The 24,425-nt window shown below is 40.2% G+C and overlaps 1 protein-coding gene across 1 annotated transcript in view; it reads right to left on the reverse strand.

The window, feature by feature from the left end:
- The window catches only part of VWF (von Willebrand factor), a 213,719-nt gene extending 189,947 nt beyond the window's left edge, over window positions 1-23,772 (reverse strand). The window contains exons 1-6 of the mRNA XM_043968561.1: window positions 23,652-23,772; window positions 18,100-18,157; window positions 16,712-16,882; window positions 13,817-13,919; window positions 10,921-11,129; window positions 3,469-3,593 (exon numbers count right to left, since the gene is read on the reverse strand). Of these exons, the coding sequence (XP_043824496.1) occupies window positions 3,469-3,593; window positions 10,921-11,129; window positions 13,817-13,919; window positions 16,712-16,882; window positions 18,100-18,157 (666 nt within the window). The 5' untranslated portion in view covers window positions 23,652-23,772. The remainder of the gene's footprint in view (window positions 1-3,468; window positions 3,594-10,920; window positions 11,130-13,816; window positions 13,920-16,711; window positions 16,883-18,099; window positions 18,158-23,651) is intronic.
- Between the last annotated feature and the right edge of the window lie 653 nt (window positions 23,773-24,425).

Below are 24,425 nucleotides of genomic sequence, written 5' to 3' on the forward strand. Positions count from 1 at the left end.
GAGAAGGACCTTGAGTCCGTGATGTATAAGGGTAAGTAGAGAGAACCTGGGATGTTCATCGTGGAGAAGAAAAGACTTCCAGGGGACATCATAGCTGTCTTCAAGTATTTGAAGGTCTTTCAGAGGAACCATTAGACTTATTCCACATGGCCCCAAAGGGCAAAGCCAGGAGCAACCAGTAAAATTTACAAAGAGGTAAATTTATGTTTGGTCATAAAAAATTTCCGAACAGAACTGCCTAAAAGGGGTATTGGCTACCTCAAGAGGCAATGGCCTGACCCTCAATTAAAAGTCTCCAATAGAAGTTGTATATCCACTTTCAGGGGCTGATACACTGGGGATTTCTCTCAGGCACAGATTGGTCTAGATGACTACTGAGGTCCCTTCCATTGCCCAAATTCCGTGTCAATAAAATCACACCCAAAAAATGTTAAGCACTGACAGTAGAAAGACTAAAATAAAAGACAGTGCCATTGAGAAATTCCCAATCTATCGGAAAAGACAACATACAAATATATCAATATAACAAAATACAGGCAGTTTTGACTATATAAAAGTTTTTGCACAAAACAAAATCAATTCAATTGGTACTAGAAGGAAAACAGTAAACTGGGGAAAATCATTGCAGCAGTTTTCTCTGATAAAGGTCTGATATCTGAGGCATATGGGGATCAACACGGACACATATAAGAACAATAGGGGGCAGATAAGTAGATAGAGCACCGACCTGGAGTCAGTAGGACCTGAGTTCAAATCTGATCTCAGACACTTACTAGCTGTGTGACTGTGGGCAAGTCACTTAACCAACTGATTACCTCAAAAAATAAAATAGAAATTTGAAATGGCTAAAGGCTATGAACACAAAGTTTTCAAAGGAAGAAATGCAGCTACCACCAACCATATGAAATAATCCTTCAAAATACTAATAATAAGAGAAATGTAAATTAAAATAATTCTGAGGTTCTAATGCACACCCACCATATTGCTAAAGATAAACAAAAAATGTATATGACCATTGTGTAATTTAAGATTCTAAATGTGGATTCTAATCTGTTCCCCCAGTTTTGGGGAAAACTGACTAAAATCACTGATAAAACGAGTTTAGGTTTTTAAGGGTTTATTGGAAAATAGAAAGAAAAAGATTGAGAACAGAATTCCAACAGCCTGGCATTCCTATCTTTCCTCAAATTTCCTGTGAAGTCCTCTGCCGCCACTACCACCATCAAGTCAGGAACCCAAAAGTGCGAGAGCTCTCCGAGCAGGCTCTCTTTCCTCCTTCCTGTCTCCTCCCAGAAAATAGGAGGCTCCTCAAGTTGATTGGCTGGTAGCCTTGATAGACAGCACCCATGAGCAAACGTCATTTCCTGACGCCAAGGAAAAGTCACAATGCCTCTGAGGCATTTTCCTCATGGCGGAGCTTTCCCACAGCAAGTCTCCAGTAGGTGACATCATTCCAATCATTACACCATTGTTGAAGTGGCTATGGTAAGAATGACACACTAAGGAAATATGTTGAACATAACTATACACGTATAATCTATATCATATGAGTTGCTCTCTTGGAAAGCAGGGAGGGGATGGAGAGAAAAAAATGTGGAACTCAAAATCTTATAAAAATGAATGTCAAAAATTATCTTTACATGTAATTGGGAAAAGATATAATATTATTAAGTGGGGAGGGGGGAAGAATGACACACTAATAAACTCTGAGTAGGGTCTCAAACAGGTCCAACATTTCCCAAAAGCAATTTGCAACTCTGACCCCCAAATGACTGTATCCCTTGTCCCAGAAATGCCACTAGTAAGCATATACTCCAGAGAGATTAGAAAAAAGAGGAGGGAAAAGCAAGTGTCCAAAAAAATATTTGTAGCAACATTTTTGTTATAGCAAAGACCTGGAAATTAAGAAGGTTCCCATCAATAGATGAATGGTTAAATTTTACTATACTGTGCTGAATTGTGCTCATATTATGCTATGTGAATATAATAGAATGCTATTTCACCCCAAAAAAATCATGAAAGAGATGAATTCAAAGATACCCAAGACAACTTACATGAATAAAGACTTAAGAACTATGACCAATGTGAATGTAGGACTCCAGAAGACTGATAGTGCATTTCCCAGCTTTTAGCAGAAAAGCAATGGACTTAAGGTACAGAATGAAACATACCTTTTCAGATATGGTCAATGTATGGATGTGTTTTGCTTGAGTATGCTTATTTGTTATAGGGAGGGTTTTTTTACAGGGAAGGAGGAGAGAAGGATAATAGTGATGGTGATGCAAAACAATGATGAAAAATAAGAAAGAGTCAATGGAACAGAAAAGAACAAAAGAAGGGGATGTGTACAAGCAGTCTAAGTATCAGAACTACTGTGCTAACTATAACATGTTTTTGTTTTTTACAAATCAAGCTATATGTAACCTAGATTTGTGATTTCATACATATTCCCCTTTTCTCTTCTTTGTATTTGGAAATGTTCATGTTTTTTGATGTGTGTTAAGTTCATAATAATAAAAAGAAAGAAAATCTAATTTAAGAAATAGAATAAGCTTTTCTAAGGTACTTAGCTGACACAGGGAAGCCTTCAGTCAGAATTATAGAAATGGATTTTTAGGGCTGGAAAAGGTCTCAGAGATCACTTCATCCATCCCCTCACTTTTTAAAAGTTACAATAGAAATCTAGTAAGAAATTTTGAATTGTCCAAGAGTACATAGCTAGATGATCATTCAATAATCAAAACATTTTTTTGAGTGCCTACTATATGCAAGGCCAAATTCCTACAAGACCTAAAGGAATGAGTTTTTAGTGATAGAATTTCAGAGATCATGATAAGTGCTGGTGGAACCATTCGAGTAGGGTAGGGAATTCCTGGGGGAAAGGACTTCCCAGGATTCCTCAGATCTTAACTCTTAGAGTTACCTGTTCCATACACTCAAAGTTCAGAATGAGAAGGAGAATTGGGTGTAGAGAATCTTAATAATGAGAGGTTTGGGAATGTACAGATAATATGGAGAGTGCCGTAATGGACTCATCAAGATAACGCTCCACTCTGTAATAGGGAGTATACAGTGTATAAGTATGTGGGTTGTATGTGGGTTGTGCTGGTAAATGTTTAACAACAATTTCTCTGTGGGGAAAATGTACACATAACACACATATAATCTTCAGTATTAACATTTTCTCCTTCAGTTTCTTAAGTCTAGATAATCAACAAAAGAATAAATCAAGTCCTGATATGTGGCTTTTGCTCATGTTTGAGTTATAAATATTTACGATAAAAATTAAACAATCTTTTCCTATAAGCCAGGATGATCTAATTCTAGTATATCACTGTGTATATATGTGTGTGTGTGTGTGTATGTGTATGTATATATTTGTATATACATACACACATAATATATATGACATCAATTTTGTTAATGGAAACATTTGCCCATGCCAGCCCCTTGCTTGATAGCACCTACCTTTTTCATCTCCACAGAAGAGATATTGCATGTGCCACTTGAAAGAGAGACTCGCTTACACCCATGCTCTGCACTGCGTAAGGCCCAGGAGTTGGCAAAGTTGTAGGGGTCAGAGGTCAAGGTACCTATGGAGCAAGGTTTGGAATAAAGAGGAGTCACCAAGTATCCCTGCCCCATTGCATCTTATTGTGACTCCTCCCTCTGTGTAAGTCTGCTTCTATTTCATCCTCCCATTTAACCATAAGCACTGAAAGGTGGGGTTTTGAGGGCAGAAATCCCTCCTTTATTAGGGGTAATCTCTGTATTAGATTCAAACCAATCTGAGGAGCACTTCAAGATTGGATATTACTAGTTGATGAAAGTTATGATGACAGCAAAACAATTAAGCTATGGTGGAAAAGAAGGTAGCATCAAAAGGAGAGAGAAGGGAAAGAGGAGAAGAGGAAGAGGGATGAGGAGAAAGAGAAGGAAGAGGAAGAAGAAAAGAAGACAAGAAAGAGAAAAAGGAGGGGAAGAAGAGGAGGAGAAGAAGAGAGAAAAGAAGAAGGAAAAGAAGGAGGAGAGAGAAAAGAAAGAAGAGGAAAAGGAGAAGGAGAAGAAGAGGAAGAGGAGAAGAAGGAGAATGAGAGAAGAAAGGAGAAAATTTAAGAATGATGATAAAGAGAAGGGAAAGAAAGAGAATAAAGAGAGGGGGAGAGATGAAGGAAAAGGAGGGAGAGGAGATAGGATAAAAAAAAGAAAGGAGAAAGAGGCAGAGAAAGACAAAAGGATGGGAGATATAGGGAGGGAGGGAAGTCTAGCAAAGCAGTATGATTCTGTGATGTGTCTGGTTGCTTTTCCTTTTGTTTTTCTATACGTTATGTGTGCCCTTGGGTAGGTCTTATATGATGGATATGCTTCCAGCTAGAAGAGGTCTTAGTCACAGTAAACATCAAAGAACTGAGAAATCATGATTCATCATTCATCATCACAAGATCATCAACAGCTGCATACCTGACAAAATTTTTTGAGCCCTTCCCTCTTCTCTCAGGCATCTCTGTATCAAAGGTCATGGGATGGTGGCAGTCAAAAGTCATAGGACCCCAATAATGACAATGAGAATTTAAACCATCCAATCAGTAATGCCCAGCAAGCTAGGAGGAAGGTAAGGAAGAGACTCCTGTCTACCATCATGCACATTAGTTAAACGATGCTTTCTGAAAATGGGGCCTTAAGGTTTAGGCAATGCCTCAGGCAATGCCAGAATGGAACAGATAGCATAGTCTATGGGTTGGAGGGATTGACCTTTCTTTTGAGAGGAGAGGTAAGACACACTGGATGTGGTAGCTGAGGGGAAAGGAAAATGAGGAACAGAAGATGTGGAGAGGCAATGGAGTGGTATGGAAAGGATACAGAACTGGGAGTCAATAGTCTGGTGTTCCAGTTTCAGCTCTGCCACTAATTTGTTGGATGTGCTTGGGGAAGTTGTTTAATCTCCCTGGGCTTCACTTTCTCCATTCACATTTCCCCATAAAACAAGATGGTTGAACTAGGTCTATAAAGTCACTTCTAGCTTGAAAATTCAGTGAAGTGAAACTACAATGAGAGCTAAGAATTCCCAAAGAGATCTTAGAGAATAATAATAACAATAACAACAACAACAACTTACATTTGTATAGTGGTTTCAAATTTACAAAACTCTTTCAATAACTTTGTTAAGTATATAGTGTAAATATTATGATGCCCATCTTGTTGTTGCTATTGTTCAATTGTTTTTTGGTCGTGACTTCATGACCCCATTTGGAGTTTTCTTGGCAAATGTACTGAAGTAGTTTGCCATTTTCTTCTCCAATTCATTTTACAAATGAGGAAGCTGAGGCAAACACAGTTAAGTGACTTACCTTAAAGACATGAAAAATGACACTTATAGAGGTTAAATGACTTCAGAGAATCTGTAAGTTGGAAGGGGTCTCAAAAGCCATTGAATCCAACCCATATCTAAATTCTTATTGCCTCCTGCTGAAGAGCATTCCAACTTTTGATTGCTCTAAGTGTTAGTAAATTTGTCCTTACAGTGAACCTAAATTAATTTCTCTGAAGCTCCCTTCTACTATTTCCCATTCTACACTCTGGGGACATGAAGAACAAATCTCATCCTTACTCTTCCCCATCACAGCCCTTCAAAAAGCTCACCTGATTCTTCTCTTCTTCAGATTCAATTCTTTCAAATGATGTTCCCATGGGGCTCATTTCTAGACCCCTCACCATCCTTGTAGCATTCCTCTCAACACACTTGATGTTGACAATGTCTTTCCTAAAAGATGGTACCCAGAGCTCTATACAACATTCTACATGTGTTCTGATTAGGACAGAGTCCACTGAGAGTCTGTCACCTCCCTCACTCTGGGCACTATGCTTCACAAGTATTCCATGATTACATTTGCTTTTTTTGACTGTCACATTATACTGTATTAAATGTATACATATTGAACCATTCCACATGTTGGTCCATTAAAACCATCAGATCTGGGCAGCTAGGTGGTGCAGTGGATAAAGCACCAGCCCTGGATTCAGGAGGACCTGAGTTCAAATTCGGCCTCAGACACTTGACACTTACTACCTGTGTGACCCTGGACAAGTCACTTAACCCTCATTGCACTGCCCCCCCAAAAATCCATCAGATCTTTTTCAAATGAACTGCTATCTAGCCTTGGTTCTCTTAACCTGTACTTGTGAAGCTGATTAATTGAACTCAGAAATAGAAGTTTACATTTATCCCAATTAAATTTCATATTATTAGATTTAACCCATCCTCCCTAACTTATGGTTATCTTTTTTGGATCCTAACTCTGTTATCCAACATGTTAGTCATAAGCTTCATGTCATCTAGAATTAGAAAAGCATGCAATCAATGCCTTCTTTCAAGTGATAAAAACTTGATACTCCAAGGGATCTGTGATATCATAAAGACAGATACTCCATCCAATGGGACAGATTACCCTATTATCCTGTGCCAACCATGTCCTATTATTCCATGTCATTCTTATCCATGGGACAGTTAGGTGGTGCAGTGGATAAAGTTCTGGGCCTGAAGTCATAAAGACTCTACTTCATGAGTTCAAATCTGGCCTCAGCTCCTTCTTAGCTATGTGACATTGGGCAAGCCAATTAACCCTATTTGCCTCGGTTTCCTCATCTGTAAAATGAACTGGAGAAGGAAATGTCAAACCACTCCAGTATCTTTGCCAAGAAAACCCCAGGGGGCGGCTAGGTGGCGCAGTGGATAAAAGCACTGGCCCTGGATTCAGGAGTACCTGAGTTCAAATCCGGCCTCAGACACTTGACACTTACTAGCTATGTAACCCTGGGCAAGTCACTTAACCCCCATTGCCCCACAAAAAACAACAACAACAACAAAAAAAAACCAAATGGGGTTATCAAGAGTAGTGCATAGGGACAGCTAGGTGGAGCAGTAGATAAAGTACTGGCCCTAGATTCAGGAGTACCTGAGTTCAAATCTGGCCTCAAACACTTGACACTTATTAGCTGTGTGACCCTGGGCAAGTCACTTAACCCTCATTTCCCCACAAAAAAAAAAAAAAGTTGTACATGACTGAAAAACAACTGAACGTCATCCTTATCTGCGTCTTCCTATAAATCCTCCAGAGCAGGCTCACCCAATATGCCAAAGATTTGCCTCTAATTCTCGGGATGCTGTGTGGATAGCAATGAAGCACGTGGATTCTCCATTGGTTTTCCTTCACTCTTGCCATATGACCAACCCATCTTCTTTTTCAGTCACGCATATTTAAGGCAGCATAATATAGTGGATAGAGTGCTGGACTTAGAACCAAGATCTTTGTTATCTCTTTCAGGGTTTACTTGGCAAAGATATAGTAGTGATTTGCTATTTATTTCTCCAGCTCATCTTACAGATGAGGAAACTGAGACAAACAGGATTAAGTGACTTTCCCAGGGTCATACAACTAGTAAGTGTCTGAGGCCAGATTTGAACTCAAGAAGATGGATCTTCCTGACTCCAGGTCTTGTATTCTATCCATTCCACCACCTAGCAGCCCATGTTCTATATGTGTCTTTAAAATGTGAGCTGATCACTGTGAAAGACTTGGCTACTCTAATCAATACAATGATCCAAGACAATTCCAAAGGGCTCATGATGAAAAAAATGCTGTCTACCTCCAAAGAGAGAACTGATGAACTCTGAATGCAAATTAAAGTATACTTTTCTTACTTTCTTTTTTTCTTGCTTTTTTATGAAATATGGTTAATATGGAAATATATTTCACATTATTTCATATGTATAATTGATATCCTATTGTTCACTTTTTCAGTGGGTGGGGAAGGGAGCAGGAGGGAAGGAGAGAATTTGGAACTCAAAATTTAAAAAGAAAAGAATGTTTAAAATAACTAAATAATGGGTTGGTTTTTTTAAAAATGTGAGTTAATTACCGGGTTCCCAGTACATTTATGTCAGTCTCTTTAAACACATTGTCCTTTTCTTTATCATCAAAATTATTTCTGTTGTATCTTTAGAATTTCATTTTTGAGAACTTCCTATCCCTGTTGGATTGGCCTCTGTAACATTTTAGATCACTGGACCATTCAATACTTTTTATGAATTCTTTTGAAATCTTCTCTCCCCAAATCCAGAATGCATTAAGACAATGCCCAGCTTTCTGCTCATTCTCTCTGACAAATTTTTTAATGGTGTGCCTTCAAAGTCCCCATCCTTTATGTCACAGCAACCATTTCCTTCCTCTTTGCATGTCAAAATTAGAGCCAAAATAGTGTTGCCTTCACTTCCTCCACATTTTGAAAGGTGAAATTATCATTATGATAAGCCAAGAGGTCACAAGCTTCTTTGCTTTTGGCTCAGAAACAGTTGCATAGATGTGTCAATAATAGTCCCAAACCATTATTATATCATTCCTCTGTGACAGGTTTATGATCTATTTCCTAAACACTTCAAACATTTCCTTCTTCCTTCCTAGTGGTCTAGGTGTTTCTTCCTATGCTGAGTCTCACTCAAATGTGCTCTCTACCACATATGCCCACCTGGATTTCCTCACTTGAGTCTATTTTCTTAATGCATATGCTATTTTGAAGTGAATCCATTCTGTCACACTTAAAAATCATATACCTTTTCAGAGCCTATTTGAGGCATGAATCCCATTCTATCAAATTTTACAGATACTTTATAATTTGATACATCAATTGATCTATGACTTCATCAATGTGGGAACTCCTTCCAATGGCGCAAACTGACATAAACATCACTGATTTCTCATTCTATGTGACTATTTGCATCTTCCTATAAATCCTCAATAAGATTTCCATCACATGTGCTGGAATCCTTCCTTGAAGTCTTTCGGCATCTGATGGGTACCATTGTGGTACTTAGACTTTTCCTCATTTTCACTACATGACCAGCCTACCTATTTACAGATCTCCTGGAGATCATTTAGGCTACTAATTCCATGCAAGTAAATGATACTTATGTGGTCAAATTTTCCTCCTTGTGTTAAGATCTACAGTTTGCTCGGTTATACATTTTTGGATAATCAACTGAGGCCATGAATATTTTTGCCAGCTCCCTACTTGGTTTTTGTTACTGGGAATTACTTAGGTCTCTACTGCTGCTCTTTTCCCTCAAGCATCAGAAGAATGAGTTGTACCATTAGATGTAGAGATAGAGGTGGAGGTGGAAGTGGAGGGAGAGGGAGAGGGAGATTGATACAGATACAGATGTAGACATAGATATAGGTATAGATGTAGGTGTGGATATAGACATAAGCATAGATACAGATAGAGATAAAGATAGAAACAGACAGAGATACAGTCGGCCACATATCTACACTATGTGAGTGCCTCTCCATATTTGTGCCCCTTTGCATATGTATCCTTCATGTGCACTCTTTCCCCCTGATGTTTATGTGTATATGTTGGGGCAGTCAGGTGACACAGTAGATATTTATCTTCCTGAGTTCAAATCTGGCCTCAGACACTTACTAGCTCCATGACCCTGGGTAAGGCACTTAACCATCTTTGCCTTAGTTTCTTCATCTGTAAAATGAGCTGGAGAAGGAAATGGCAAACCATTCCAGTATCTCTATTTCTTTCTTCCTTTCTCTCTCTCTTTCTTTCTCTTTCTTTCTTTCTTTCTTTTTTTGTAGGGCAATGAGGGTTAAGTGACTTGCCCAGGGTCACTCAGCTAATAAGTGTCAAATGTCTGAGGTCAGATTTGAACTCAGGTCCTCATGAATCCAGGGCCAGTGCTTTTATCTACTGCGCTACGTAGCTGTCCCCAACTCCAGTATCTTTACCAAGAAAATTCCAAATGGGCTCACCTAAGAGTCAGACACAACTGAAATGACTGGACAGCAACAACAAAATTCCCTTATATTTATGGGGAAAATATTTCATTTCTACTTTTCTTATTATTTCATAAAATATCTATTTTTGAACTAATATAGACTAGTTAACTAACAAAACAAACATATTGGGGAGGGGGCAGTGATTATCTATGTTTTGGAATGAATTACAGAACCACAAAATGCATTGAATCCAAAGTATCTTTTTATGAGGGACCATCATGTAAGTTGATGGATGCCCCCCCTCCCAGGTGCTTTAAAACTTATAGTTTAGAAGAAGTTCCCTCTAAGAGTGGAGATTAGGGGCAGCTAGGTGGCGCAGTGGATAAAGCACCAGACCTGGATTCAGGAGGACCTGAGTTCAAATCCGGCCTCAGACACTTGACACTTACTAGCTGCGTGACCCTGGGTAAGTCATTTAACCCTCATTGCCCTGCCAAAACAAAACAAAACAAAAATTTAAAAAAAAAAAAGAGTGGAGATTGAATGTAAGTCTAGGCAAAGTAGGTAGGGAAAATTTCCACAATGGCAGGACACTAGATTGAATGCTCAGGGACAGAAAAACAAATGCAGGATGCTCCTCAGGTTAATAAGGCAAATAACCTCAGGGTAGGACCATAGGGAGAGAAGACTGTAGAAAGGCAGCAAATGATGGCAAATAAAGGGCTACCCCTGGAGTCAGGAGGACCTGGGTACAAGTCCTGTCTCTAACAGACTAGTTCTATGCCTGAACCTGGGCAAATTAGAACTTCCCAGTGCCCCAGATATCTGTCTAAGATTCTAAGTCACATGTGAATTGCTGTCCTCCATCAGAGAGAAGTTTCCATACCAGAGAGTTCTCCAAACCTATGGAATCACTATTATATACCTCACTCCAACCACAGAAAAACTACTCCCTGCAGTTGTTCCTCCAGCCTTCCACCCCAGGATTAACTTCAGAGTTCTGAGTTCTAGCCTGGCATAAACCGATGGCTATTCCTTCACTTTAGGAGGCACTTTTTGCTCTCTCCAAGGTTGGAGTTGACTTTAACCACTTCCCTATAACCATTTCTGAAGGAAAAGTTAGCTCATTAAATCCTACCTTCCTGGGTTATAAAGTCATCTTCTGCAAAGTCATTGAAGTTGCCACATAGTCCACAGGTCCTATTGAAGTGTCTTTCAGGCAATAGAAGCTGGAAGTTCCCATCGGCATCAATCTTGGCCACAAAGCCGTAGACCTCACTGGACAACTTGTAATAACCAGCCTCCATTTCTAAATAGAGCCCTTTGGAGGCATAAGGAATGGAGATTCTGCAAAAGAATTCATCAGCTTTCCAAGTGACATGTTTATATCTCAGTCCCCACAACTGCTCCTCTCAACACCATTGCTTTTTTAAAATTTATTTTATTTTCAATTTATGGAATAAAACAAGCATTTCTATAATATGGTACAATAAAAAGGATGATGGCAAAGGAAACTGCAAATCTACTATGCACAACTTACTATTGCTTTCAAATATACAATCAAATTAGCCCTAGGGATGGCTACCATTATACACATATAGGTGTGTGTATATGTGTGTGTATGCATGCATGTATGTATATATGTAACATTCTCTACATACTTCTATTAGTCATTTCTTTCTCTGGGTATAAATGGTGTCTTTCTTCATGTGTTCTTTATAATTAATTTGGGGGTTTATAATAGTCAAAATAACTTACTCACTCAGAGTTGTTCTTAAAGTGCTATTGCCGTTACTGTATACAGTGTTCTCTTAGTTCTTCTCATTTTGCTCTTCATCATTTCATGCAAGTATTTCTAAAATCATTGAGCTCATCCTTTCTTAAAACACTGTAGTATTCCATAATAATCATATGCCACAACTTGCTCAACCATTCCCCACTTCCTTTCTTTTTTTTTTCCGGGGTGATGGGGGTTAGGTGACTTGCCCAGGGTCACACAGCTAGTAAGTGTCAAGTGTCTGAGGGCGGATTTGAACTCAGGTACTCCTGAATCCAGGGCCGGTGCTTTATCCACTGCACCACCTAGCCACCCCATCCCACACTTCCTTTCAACAAACATTTGCTAACCAGAAGCCCTCTGTTCCCTTGCCTTGCTTTGGGACTACAAACAAGGCATTTATTTCTCTTCTCTAAGGTTCAGTTTCCTCTTCTGTAAAATGGGAATGATAATTTTGTGCTATATAACTCACAGGCTTGTTGTAAACAAAACCTTTTGTAAACCCTGAAGTGCTTTACGAATGTGAATTATAAGAACCTCCTGTGTGCAGCATGACTCCAGGAGAGGAGCAAAGTTTGAATAAGTCATGGTCCCTATGCTACCACATAGAATTTGCTTTAAGTTCAGCCAAGTAAAACATCATGGATGCATTCTATTTGGCCCTAGAGGTTAGAACTAAGAGCTATGGACATTGCAAATTCCATAGAGCTATGGTGGAATTTGCGAAAAGGCAGACGTAGGCTTGAAGTAAGAAAACCCTTCTTAAGAATTGAAGGGGGGCGGGGGGGGGGGGCGGGCGGCTAGGTAGCGGCTAGGTGGCGCAGTGGATAAAGCACCAGCCCTGGATTCAGGAGTACCTGAGTTCAAATCTGGCCTCAGACACATGACACTTACTAGCTGTGTGACCCTGGGCAAGTCACTTAACCCCCATTGTCCCACAAAAAAAAAAAAAAAAGAATTGAAGAAGGGGGGCGGCTAGGTGGCGTAGTGGATAAAGCACTGGCCCTGGATTCAGGAGTACCAGAGTTCAAATCCAGCCTCGGACACTTGACACTTACTAGCTGTGTGACCCTGGGCAAGTCACTTAACCCCCATTGCCCGCAAAAACAAACAAACAACAAAAAAAAGAATTGAAGAGGGTCAAGGTGGAATGGAGGAGCTCCACATGTAGGGGGGTTTTCCTTATGAGGTCTTTAAGTAGAGTACCCTTTTCAGATACACTGTAAAGGTGATCTGCTTTCCTTTATGGGCTGGACTGTTTGGCTTCTAATTTCCCTTCTAACTCTAGAATTTTCTGATTGTGGATAGGGAGAAGCCACTAGTAGTAATCAGGAGACTAGCGTTCTACTCCCAGCTCTACCTTACACCATATGACATTAGACAAGGCTGGGTTCTACCATTAGTGAACCATGTGGCATTGAAGAAGGTATTTTTCATCTCTCTATCTTGGTTTTCTTGTCTTTAAAATTGGAGTGTTGATGATCCTACCCAAAGATAGCAGAGACAGAAAGGTCCCATCAATTCCAAAATATTCATAGCAGCACATTTTATGGCAACAAAAAGGAAAACTAAAAGATCTCAAGACCTAGAAAAAATTAAGAGCCCTCTGAATGGGGAATGCCTATAATAAATCATGTTAGATCAGTGCAGCATAAGAAACGATGAGTGTGACAAATTCAGAGAAACATCAGAGACTTTTATGAAGAGATGGAGAGTTAAGAAAGCAGCACTTAGAGAGAAAATATGCACTGTGGCCACAATAAATAAATGAAAGCAAAGCTAAAAGACATCAGATTTCAAGGTAAATGCAGTGGTTCCAAGGATTAAATGATGAAGCATGCTTTTCTCTTCCTGGTAAAGAGGTGGTAGACTCTAGGTGCAGGATGGCAAATATGCTTCTGATGCAATAGTTTAACTTTTCCTTTGTTACAAAGAAGGGTTGTATGGGGAAAGAAGTATTGAGAAATGATCATGGTGTCAAAGACAAAATTCATCAATAAAACATTTAATATTAAAAATGAGGGGGCGGCTAGGTGGCGCAGTGGATAAAGTACCGGCCCTGGATTCAGGAGTTCCTGAGTTCAAATCCGGCCTCAGACACTTGACACTTACTAGCTGTGTGACCTTGGGCAAGTCACTTAATCCCCACTGCCCCGCAAAAAAACAAAAAAACAAAAAAAAAAATGAATAGGCTGTTAGATTTTCTCTAAGGTTCTTTCTATCTCTAGAACTTTCTATGTGTCCTTCTTTGGCTTACCTTTGGTCTCCTTGTGTCACGGTGCCATTGATAAATAAGTGGATGTCAAAAAATTCCCCAAGATACACAGAGAGACTTTTCCTCTTGCCATTTTCAAAATCCCCTGAAACATTAAAAGAACCATTGGTTGATGAAAGATGAAATTTCTTGTTTTTCTTTAGGTTGAAATCATTCAATAAAGAGACCTACTTAGGGAATTCTTTGATCTGTATAGTATCAAGCACTTTCAGCTAACAGAAACCCTCCCAAGGAAGCATAGGAAACAGACACCTTGTAGTCATCTTCAGCTCTCTTTCTTGCCTCACCACCCCAGTTCCTATATCTTTTTTTAAAATTTATTAATCTAGCAGGGCAATGAGGGTTAAGTGACTTGCCCAGGGTCACACAGCTAGTAAGTGTCAAGTGTCTGAGGTCAAATTTGAACTCAAGTCCTCCTGAATCCAGGGCCAGTGCTTTATCCACTGTACCACCTAGCTGCCCCTTTTTATTTTATTTTTCCCCCAGCCCCCACATCTAATCACACCCAGCATTCTATCCAGTGCACCACCTAGCTGCCCCTGACAATCTAACAATTTGAGAAGCCCTAAAGTAAAACTGACTGGATGACCATTTGTTGGGTATATTGTAGAGGGCATTCTTGTTCAGATTTATAGTAGCTGGCCTCTGAGGTCCTTTCTAACCCTGAATCTGCTTCAAGGCAAAAATTGTCTCCTACTTCTTGGTATTCCCTATAATACTGAGCACAGGGGTGTGTACTTAGCAGATACTACTAATAATAATAACAGCTAACATTCACATAGCCTGTTTTACCAATATTACCTTATTTTATTTTTTCACCAACTCTGGAAGTCCCCATTTTACAAATGAAGAAACTGAGCCACTTGCCTCAGGGTCACATAGTAAATGTCTGAGGTCTGAGATCAGATGTCATCTTGGGTCTTTCTAACTCCAAACCCAGTACTCTATCTACTGTGCCACCTAGCTGCTTGATATTTAGTAAAGACTTGTTGTTGTTGTTGTCCTTATTGAGTCATTCAGTCATGTCCAAAGCCTTCATGAGCCCTGTGGGGTTTTCTTGACAAAGATATTGAAGTGGTTTGCCACTTTCTTCTCCAATTGTCCTCGTTTTACAGTTGAGGAAATTGAGGAAGACAGAAGTCCAATGACTTGCCCAGGGTCACACAGATGTCTGAGGCTGAATTTGAACTCAGGTTTTCCTGACTTCAAGTCCAGCACCTTTTGTGTTACCTTTGCTATCACTAATGCCTGTAAGATAAATGAAAAGCCCCCAAAATGGAGTTTCTGGGTAATTTATAATCAATGTATTAATTAGACTAGCTGATAACAACAAATTGATGGTCAGTGGTTTCTCTCAATAACTGAAGCAACCTAATGGAGACACTGAATGCCTTAAATATTTTTTTGAAAGGAAACACCCCTGACAGGAGAAATCAACCTGGTTGGTGAATAATTAATGAGGAGGTAGGCATATTGATAAGGAGGTGGGATAGTCTTCAACAGCTCCTGCTGAGGACATGGCTTGATCATGCCACCTCCAGCAATCTGGACAGAGGAATCCATTTCTACCCAGATCACTCCTTCATAAGCTGGGTCACCCTAAACTCTAATGGAGGGGTGAGAGGTTCAAGGGCATAGGCTTAATGCTTTAGGGCTGGAATTCACCTAGATTAGATTCTGTTTATACTCTAGACAGAAATAAGGTCTCCTATTTGAATGGGATCCAAGATTACCCAGCATGTTTCCAGTAGATTTGGGGCAATCTCATCTATCAGCAATATTCATCAGACTGACTAACTGACTTATAGGAGCCAGTCCCTGAATGAGGAAATAAAGAGAAAAAACCTCAGTCTTAATTTAATAACTGGTTATTAATATAATAGAAAAACAATTTCCTTCACTATAGGTAGTAGTCTCCTAAATGCTCCTATTTATGGGTTATATTATACTTGTTGCATCAAAAGCCAGAAAACTATTGGGCTTCCCAGTGAGATCCATATTTACTCAAAAGAATTAAGCTTAACATTCCATATGGGAAAAACAAAATGGATGAAGAATGCATAGGCCACAGACATGCAGTTGAAATGCCAGTCCATTGAGTTACTAAATCAAGACATATATCTGGAACAGACACAGCAACTGAAGAATGAGTTCAACTCAGAATCAAATAGTTGGAAAGAGACAGGATATTATATATTGCTTTTCATGATTCCAAGTTGTTCTATAGCATAATTTGAACATAAACTCTATATAGTTACAAGTCTTAGAGCACCACAATTCCCAAATAACCAAAGTTTCAGCTAACCCAAAAGTCAACAGAGGTAGATGTTAGGAGAAAGAAGGTGTCAACCTATTTCCAGTGATGACATCTGTTCAAGAAGTGGCATAGAGGGGGCAGCTAGGTGGCACAGTGGATAAAGCACTGACCTTGGAGTCAGGAGGACCTGAGTTCAAATTCAGCCTCAGACACTTGACACTAGCTGTGTGACCCTGGGCAAGTCATTTAACCCTCATTGCCCCACAAAACAAAAAAAACAAAACAAGAAGTGGCATAAAGAATATCTCTCAATCTTTAATCATTACCTGCTGGTAATGTTAAATAGGTGTAGTAGAAAGAATCTGGCTTCAAATTATGATTCTTCTACTTACTGCCTATGTTGTCTTGGGCAAATCATATCACCTCCCCATTTATAAAATAAATTGATCTCTATGATCACTTCAAGATCTAAAGTCTCTGATCCTATGACACCAATTGATATATCGTTTAAAAAACACTCCCTTCCTCTCACAACTGCTTAGGCAATCTTGTCTAAGCCAGCTTGCCCTTGGATAAGTCATTCTACTAACCCTCAACTCCTCCATTCAATACCCACTCACCTAAAATGGAGAAAGAGTGCTTCTGGCAGTCTCCAGTCAGGAGGTAACTGCAGTCTCCACCAAAGTTGTAGAAGAGGTCATCAAAGGTTTTGATGTGGTCATCTCCAAAAAAGGTGCAGCGACTGACTGACATCTGACCCTTCTTGCCTTCCACAAAGGAGGGAAAGGAAGCTGGGAGGATAAAACACAGGTCAGTGCTACAGGGCCCACCAACCTAAGCTGCATTAGACATGATGACACAGAAATGAGACTGGATCCACCCAAAACTGGACTTTGGAGTCAGAATTAATCAATCAAGAAGTATTTCTCATATGCCAATATGTGCCAGGCTCTGGGCTAAAAGACTGAGAGAATTGCTATGACTAGAAAAAGCCTTCCTCCTGTGGCCAGAATGATGAAGGGCTCCTCCAAAATTACTGAAGTTAGTATGTAGTAGGCGCTCAATGAATGGTTCTTCAATTGTTTGTTAAATCCAGATACTAAAGAGGCTGTTGGTTAAGTTTTGTTATTTTGTGCTATCCACTTACAGAGAAAGAACTGATGGAGTCTCAATGCAGATCAAAGGATGCTGTTTTTCACTTGATTTTTTTCGTGAGTTTTTTTGGTGGGGGTCTGTGTTTTCTTTCACAACATGACTAATACAGACATATGTTTTGCTTGATTGCTTATGTATATCCTATATCAAATTGCTTACTGTCTCAGGGAGGGGAAAGACAAGGATGGGAAGGAAAGAATTTGGGGACTTCCATTTTTCTTTAAAAAAAGAATTTTAAAAATGGTTTTTACATGCAATTGGGAAAAAATAAAATATACTTTTTAAAAGTTTTTCCATTTAGGCTTTGGACCCACCAGGTGTGGGTGCCTATAGAGCTCTTATTTCCTCTTAACAGTGGTGGAGTGAATGTGGGAATAGTGGATATGGAACAAGGCTGTAATACTGTGCTAGACCTAGCTCCTCTTACTGGAAAGTCCAAGGCTGGAATAGTGTGCTGGAGGTAGCTCCTCTTAGTGAAAAGCCAATTGTTAAATTTTCAGCATGAACTTTTACATCTTGGAAATTGGCAAAGGCTACAAATCAGAGTTTACTGTTTTGTTGATTTTTAGACTTAAGGAAGTAATGGAGAAAATCTCAATAAGGCACATGAAATTTTAAAATGTGTTCCACATACATTTTTCTCTCAGAGAGCCAGTTGTTAAACATTTACCAGCACACTGCTGAGCAAAGTATCTGCCAAACCACCAAAAGTCTCAAGATGGAGAAGAACACAGACAAAATAAGGCAACAAACATTTAAGTGCTTACTGTGTGCCAGACTCTATGCTAAGCATTAAGACAGCAAATAATTTAAATACTCTGTACCAGAGCAGAACAGAAATATCTTTCCTTACCTGTTATGAGGAGGCCCAGAGCAAGAGATATAAACTTAATAAGCTTAAGGCACATCATCTGTGAAGAATGCAGAGAAAGAATCCTGTCAGTAATGCTCAAGGTATATTGTCAGAATGTAGGGTAGAAAGGTAGGGTTTAGGGTAAGGGGAAATAAGTATTTTGGTTCTTCTTCTTCTCCTTCTCCTCCTTCTCCTTCTCCTCCCCCTCCTCCTCTTCCTCCTCCTTCTCCTTCCTTCTTTCCTCCCCTAAATGAAAGCTACCTGCTATTTGCCTTAAACACAAGTCCTATCAGAGCTCTAAACATGAGAGGCAGCTGTTGGTGGAAAGACTATTGGACTGGGAATAAAGAGATCTGGCTTCTACTCCTGGTTCCATCACAAACTAGTGGGGTGAGCATGGGTAAGTCATGTAACTACTCTGAACTCATCTGTCAAGCAAGGATACTAATAATTACATCACCTAGTTCATAGGGCTGTTGTGAACTATAGTTGTGTGCTATAAGAATAAGATGTTCAAGCTTGGCAAGAGCTAGGTGGTGCGGTGGATAAAGTACTGAGCTTGGAATCAGGAAGCCTCCTCTTCATAAGTGCAAATCCAGCCTCAGACACATATTAGATTGTAACCCTGGGCTTGCCTCAGTTTCCTTATCTATAAAATGAGTTGGAGAAGGAAATGGCAAACCACTTTTAGTATCTTTGCCAAGAAAACCTCAAATGGGGTCACAAAGAGTTGGACATAACTGAAAGACTGAACAACAACAAGAGCTCAGGATCCCTGAATCCATAGTCCAAAACCCCAAACCAGTGAAAAATATCCTCCCTGCTTTCTTTCCCATGCTAATCTCTTCTGGTGTTTTTTTTTTCATTATACTTCAGATTATAGAATCGTAGACTTAGAATTGGAAGGGACCTCAGAACTCACCTAGTCCAATCCCCTAATTTTATGGATGAGGCTGAGTCAGAATCAGAATGAATAAACATTTAAACACCTACTATGTGCCAGGTCCTGTTGCTAAGAGCTGGGAATACAAAGAAAGACATAAGACAGTCCCTGCCCTCAAGAAGGTCACAATGTAATGAGGAATACAACACATAAAATGAAGCTGAAGGGGGAGACAGGGAGGAAAAGGAGGTCACCCCCTGAAGGGGCCTGATGAAGACCAGCAGCCAGGGAGGAAAATTATCTAAGGAGGTAAGAATTTCAGTGTTGATTTCATCTTACAGTTTCTGGAAATCACAAAGTCCAGAAAAGCATCCTGGTGGGAGAGAACTAAGTTCCCTGAAAGGATCAGGTCTCCAATGTCAACTCAAGTGAGTTAGTGACTTGCCCAAGGTTAAGCAGGTTGAACTGGGATCAGCAGTGGAATGAGCTTAAAAATGTTTAGAGGCACAGTCTTTTTTCCAGAAGCCTAAAAATGTGGCCCATAAGTTTCTTGTATTGCCAATGATGAGTGTTGTTGTTGTTATTCAATTGTTGTTGTTTCAGTTACATCTGACTCTTCATAGACCCATTTGGGATTTTCTTCAAAAGGATACTGGAGGGGCGGCTAGGTGGCGCAGTGGATAAGCACCGGCCCTGAATTCAGGAGTACCTGAGTTCAAATCTGGCCTCAGACACTTGACACTTACTAGCTGTGTGACCCTGGGCAAGTCACTTAACCCCCATTGCCCTGCAAAAAAAAAAAAAAAAAGGATACTGGAGCAGTTTGCCATTTCCTTCTCTAGCTCATTTTACAGATAAGGAAACTGAGGCAAACAGGCTTATGTGACTTGCCCAGGGTCACACAGCTAGTAAGTGTCTGAGACCAGATTTGAACTCAGGAAGATGAGTCTTCTTGACTCCAGGCCCAATGCACTACCCACTGCACCACCTAGCTGTCTTCCCACCCCAACCCGTGAAGGCTACTCCTTGTTAAAATGTGCTATGATGTTTTAGAATCCTAGTGTTTTAGCGAGGGAAAGGAACATACATTTATATAACACCTAACTATGCAATGTTCTTTACAAATACTGTCTCGCTATGCCCAAAGGGCTATAGAACTGTGCATACCCTTTGATCCAGCAATACCACTGCTAGCTTTATATCCCAAAGACATCCCCAAAAAGAGAAAAATGCCTATTTGTACAAAAATATTTATAGCAGCTCTTTCTGTGGTGGCTAAGAATTAGAAATCAAAGGAATGCCCCTCAATTGGGGAATGGCTAAACAAACAGTGGTATATGATGGTGATGGAATATTATTGTGCTGTAAGAAATGACAAGCAGGATAATTTCAGAAAGGCCTGGAAAGACTTGTATGAACTGATGTATAGAGAAGTGAACAGAACCAAGAGAACATTGTGCACAGTGACAGCAATATTGTTTGATGAAGAACTGTGAAAGACAACTATTCTCAACAACAATAGTCAAAGACAATCCGAAAGGATGAAACATACTATCCACCTCCAAAGAAAGAACTGATATTGATTGAACACAGATTGAAGCATGCTATTTTTCACTTTCTTTCACTTTTTTCTTTTATTTAAGTTTTCTTGTACAAAATGACTAACATGGTAATGTTTTACATAATTGCACATGTATAACCCTTATCCAATTGCTTACCACTTCGGGGAGGAGGAAGGGAAGGGAGGGAAGGAGGGATAAAATTTGGAACTCAAAACTATAAATAAAAATGTTTATTATATAATTTTTAAAAGAGCCAAAAAAAAATACTATTTCATTTGATCCTCACAACACTACTGTGAGGTAGGTGCCTGGCATTACACACCTAGCAAGTATATGGGGCTAGATTTGAATTCCCATCTTTCCAACTCCAGACTGGGCTGTCTATCTACTGTACCACCTAGATAACCCTACTATTCATTGCTTCTCTAGTAAGTTAAGTACATACCCACATTGGCTGACTATATCTTTCCCTCAAATATAGATGGAAACCACTAAACTGGGATTTTTCTGATAGAAAAAAATGTATAGGTATATGCTGGGGGTGAGGGAGGAGGATGAAATGGATTATAGTTCCACTCAATTTTTATGCCTGCCAGGTTTACTTTGGGGAAAAGACAATGTTGAGTAGACCTTATTTTTGAACTAACATGGTAATTGATACTCAACAACTACATACAGGCCACAGGGAAAAGAACTGACTTCTCTCTAGGGATTATCCTGCCCAGGAGAGCTACGAGCAAAGGAAAAATAGGTAGTCAGAGAATCATGAGATCTAGATGCAGAGGAGACTTGAGAGATCAGCCACTCAAAGCCCCCCATTTTAGAAATAAGGAAATTGAGGCCTATTCTCAGTGATCTGCTGCCTGTCCAAAATTTTTGCTCACAAACTAACTAGCTTCTAGGCTATTTAAGTGGACCATGCTAGGAAATGCTGATCCATCTTCATGTGAGTCTATGTCAAGTAGTTCACATCATGTAAGACTTTTTCTTTTCTTTTCTTTTCGTTTTTCTGTGAGGCAATTGGGGGTTAAGTCACTTGCCCAGGGTCACACAGCTAGTAAGTGTTAAGTGTCTGAGGCCGGATTTGAACTCAGGTTCAGGTTCAGGGCCCATGTTCTATCCACTAAGCCCCCTAGCTGCCCCCCATGTAAAACTTTTTAAAGTACTTTCCTTGCTGCAACCTAATGATGCAAAATTCATTTCGTAGAAAAAGGAACAGAGACCTAGGAAGGTTAAATAATTTTCCCAGGTTCCCCATTTGAGGTATAACTCAAACCTGGGATTGAGAGAAGCCTAATGCAAAAACAGGTCATAGGATGGACGCCAAATGCAAATGTCCATGACTTTTGGGTCATCTGGTGTTTGCAATTATATGGGAAGCAGCTGTGTTATAGGAAGTGGAGCCTATATGGTACAGTCAGTCAATAAACATTGGTGAAGCACTGACTATGTGCCAAACACTGCACTAAGGGCTGGTGATACAAAGAAAGGTAAATTGTCTCTGCTTTCAAGGAGTTCACAATCCAATTGGGGAGACGACATCCAAGCATCTTTGTGCAAACAAGCAATATCCAGGATAAACAGGAAATCATTGACAGAGGGAAGGCACTAGAATTAAGGGAGATTGGGGAAGGCTTTCTGGAGAGGGTGGGATTTAGTCTGGGTCTTAAAGGAAACCAGAGAAACCAGGAGGTGGAGATGAGGAGGGAAAGCATCCTGGGCATGGGAGACAGCCAGTGAAAATGCCCAGAATCCAGAGATGGATGTCTTATTCAAGGAACAACAAGGAGGCCATCAATGCATCTAATGTCTAAGAGGGGTACAAGAAGACTGGAAAGGTGGGAGGGGGTTAGGTTATAAAGGACTTTGAAAGCCAAAATGGGGTCAGCTAGGTGGCACAGTGGATAGAGCACCGGCCCTGGATTCAGGAGGACCTGAGTTCAAATCTAGCCTCAGACACTTGACACTTACTGGCTGTGTGACCCTGGGCAAGTCACTTAACCCTCATTGCCCTGGAAGGAAAGAAGGAAAGAAAGAAGGAAAGAAGGAAAGAAGGAAAGAAGGAAAGAAGGAAAGAAGGAAAGAAGGAAAGAAGGAAAGAAGGAAAGAAGGAAAGAAGGAAAGAAAGAAAGAAAGAAAGAAAGAAAGAAAGAAAGAAAGGAAAGAAAGGAAAGAAAGGAAAGAAAGAGGATTTTATATTTGATTCTGGAGGTGAGAGGAAGCCACTCCAATTTATTGAAAGAGATGTGGGAGAGGAGAGTGACATGATCCAATCTGAGCTTTAGGCAAATGACTTTGGAAATGACTGAGGTAGAATGCTAGATTTTGAGTCACAGGACCTGAATTCAAATCCTAACTCTACCATTTTTTGCCTGTGTAACCTTTGACAAGCCACTTTCATTCAGTAGGCCTCAGTTACCTTGTCTGTAAAATGAGGACTGTGGCACAGATAACCTCTAAAATCCTTTCTAGTTCCATGAACCTATGATTGGAAATACTGGATTTAGAGTTAGAAGATTCCAAAATCTGGGGGCAGCTAGGTGACGCAGTGGATAAAGCACTAGGCCTTGGATTCAGGAGTACCTGAGTTCAAATCTGGCCTCGGACATTTGATACTTACTAGCTGTGTGACCCTGGGCAAGTCACTTAACCCTCATTGCCCTGAAAAAAAAAAAAAGATTCCAAAAATCTATACCCAGCTCTACTATAAAACCTTGGGCAAGTCATTTCATTAACATAACGTTCATTAGATAGCTACCTTATTCTCCCTGAGCCTTAGTTTCTCTGTCTGTAAATTGGGGACAATACTACCTATAATAACTGTTTCACAAGGGTGTTGTCAGGATCAAATGAAATAATGGAGGCAAAACACAGTTTAAACCATAAAACACTATATAAATGTGAACTATCTTTGTTGCTTGGGTTATTTCCACCATTGCACCCTGTAGGAAGCCCAGAGAAACAAGAACTAGACTCCTCTCCATCAGATCATTTCTAAATCTTATCCCATCTTGCCTCCTCCTCCTCCCTCCTTCCCCGTCAAGCCTCCTCCCCTCCCCAGGCTCAAGCTGAGCAGTGAGATCTTCTCCAGACAAACCATACCTTACCCTGGTGGGTCTCCAAGGCCCTCTAGAAAACAGCCTCCAAGATGATTGTAAAGATGTCCTCAGGGATCCATACTTCCCAGTTTGGGGGGGTGGCTAGATCAGAACTCTTTTGACTCTGAAATGTCCAGTTATTAAGCAGCCTAAGAGCCTCGGTCTTTATGCATGAAGTCAAAGTGTTGACGTCAGTCAGAGCATCCCCCACCCCCATCCACAATGGGGCCAACCTGCTTCTAGGGGGATTGGCCTCCTCTTAATTGCCAGAAGAAAAAAAAAAACAAACAATGGAAGGAAACGGTATTAGACACCCCACAGTGCTGATAAGACTTTGAAGAATTTGGTGGGAACCCTCATTGGCAAGCCTCTTAATGAGCTGAACTTGGCCTCTCCATCCTTTCTGCCTCCTGAAAGAACTCTAAGGAAGAGAAAGTAAGAAAGCAGGCAATAGCCAGGCAGAACCAGGCAGCAGATCAATGCCACTACTTCACCTGGCTACTGGCCATTGTAGGGCTATGGGTCCAGTAGGAAAGAAAACACAGAGACCAGAGCCAATTTGGCAGCTGTGTTCTGAGGGAAGTGGCTCGCTGACCTCTCCCCCACACACACCTCCTCCACCCCTCAACTGCACGTCCCAATCACAAGAAACTTATGGATAATTTGTGAGGCTTTTCCAGGGATAGAACACAGCAAAATTATGAGAAGTCATATGGTTCAGTGAAAAGAGTGTTAGATTTGAAGTCAGAGACCTGCATTCAAATCTTGATTTTGCTTCTTACA

Source organism: Dromiciops gliroides, chromosome 5 (genome assembly GCF_019393635.1).
Source record: "Dromiciops gliroides isolate mDroGli1 chromosome 5, mDroGli1.pri, whole genome shotgun sequence".
Lineage (NCBI taxonomy): Eukaryota > Metazoa > Chordata > Mammalia > Microbiotheria > Microbiotheriidae > Dromiciops > Dromiciops gliroides.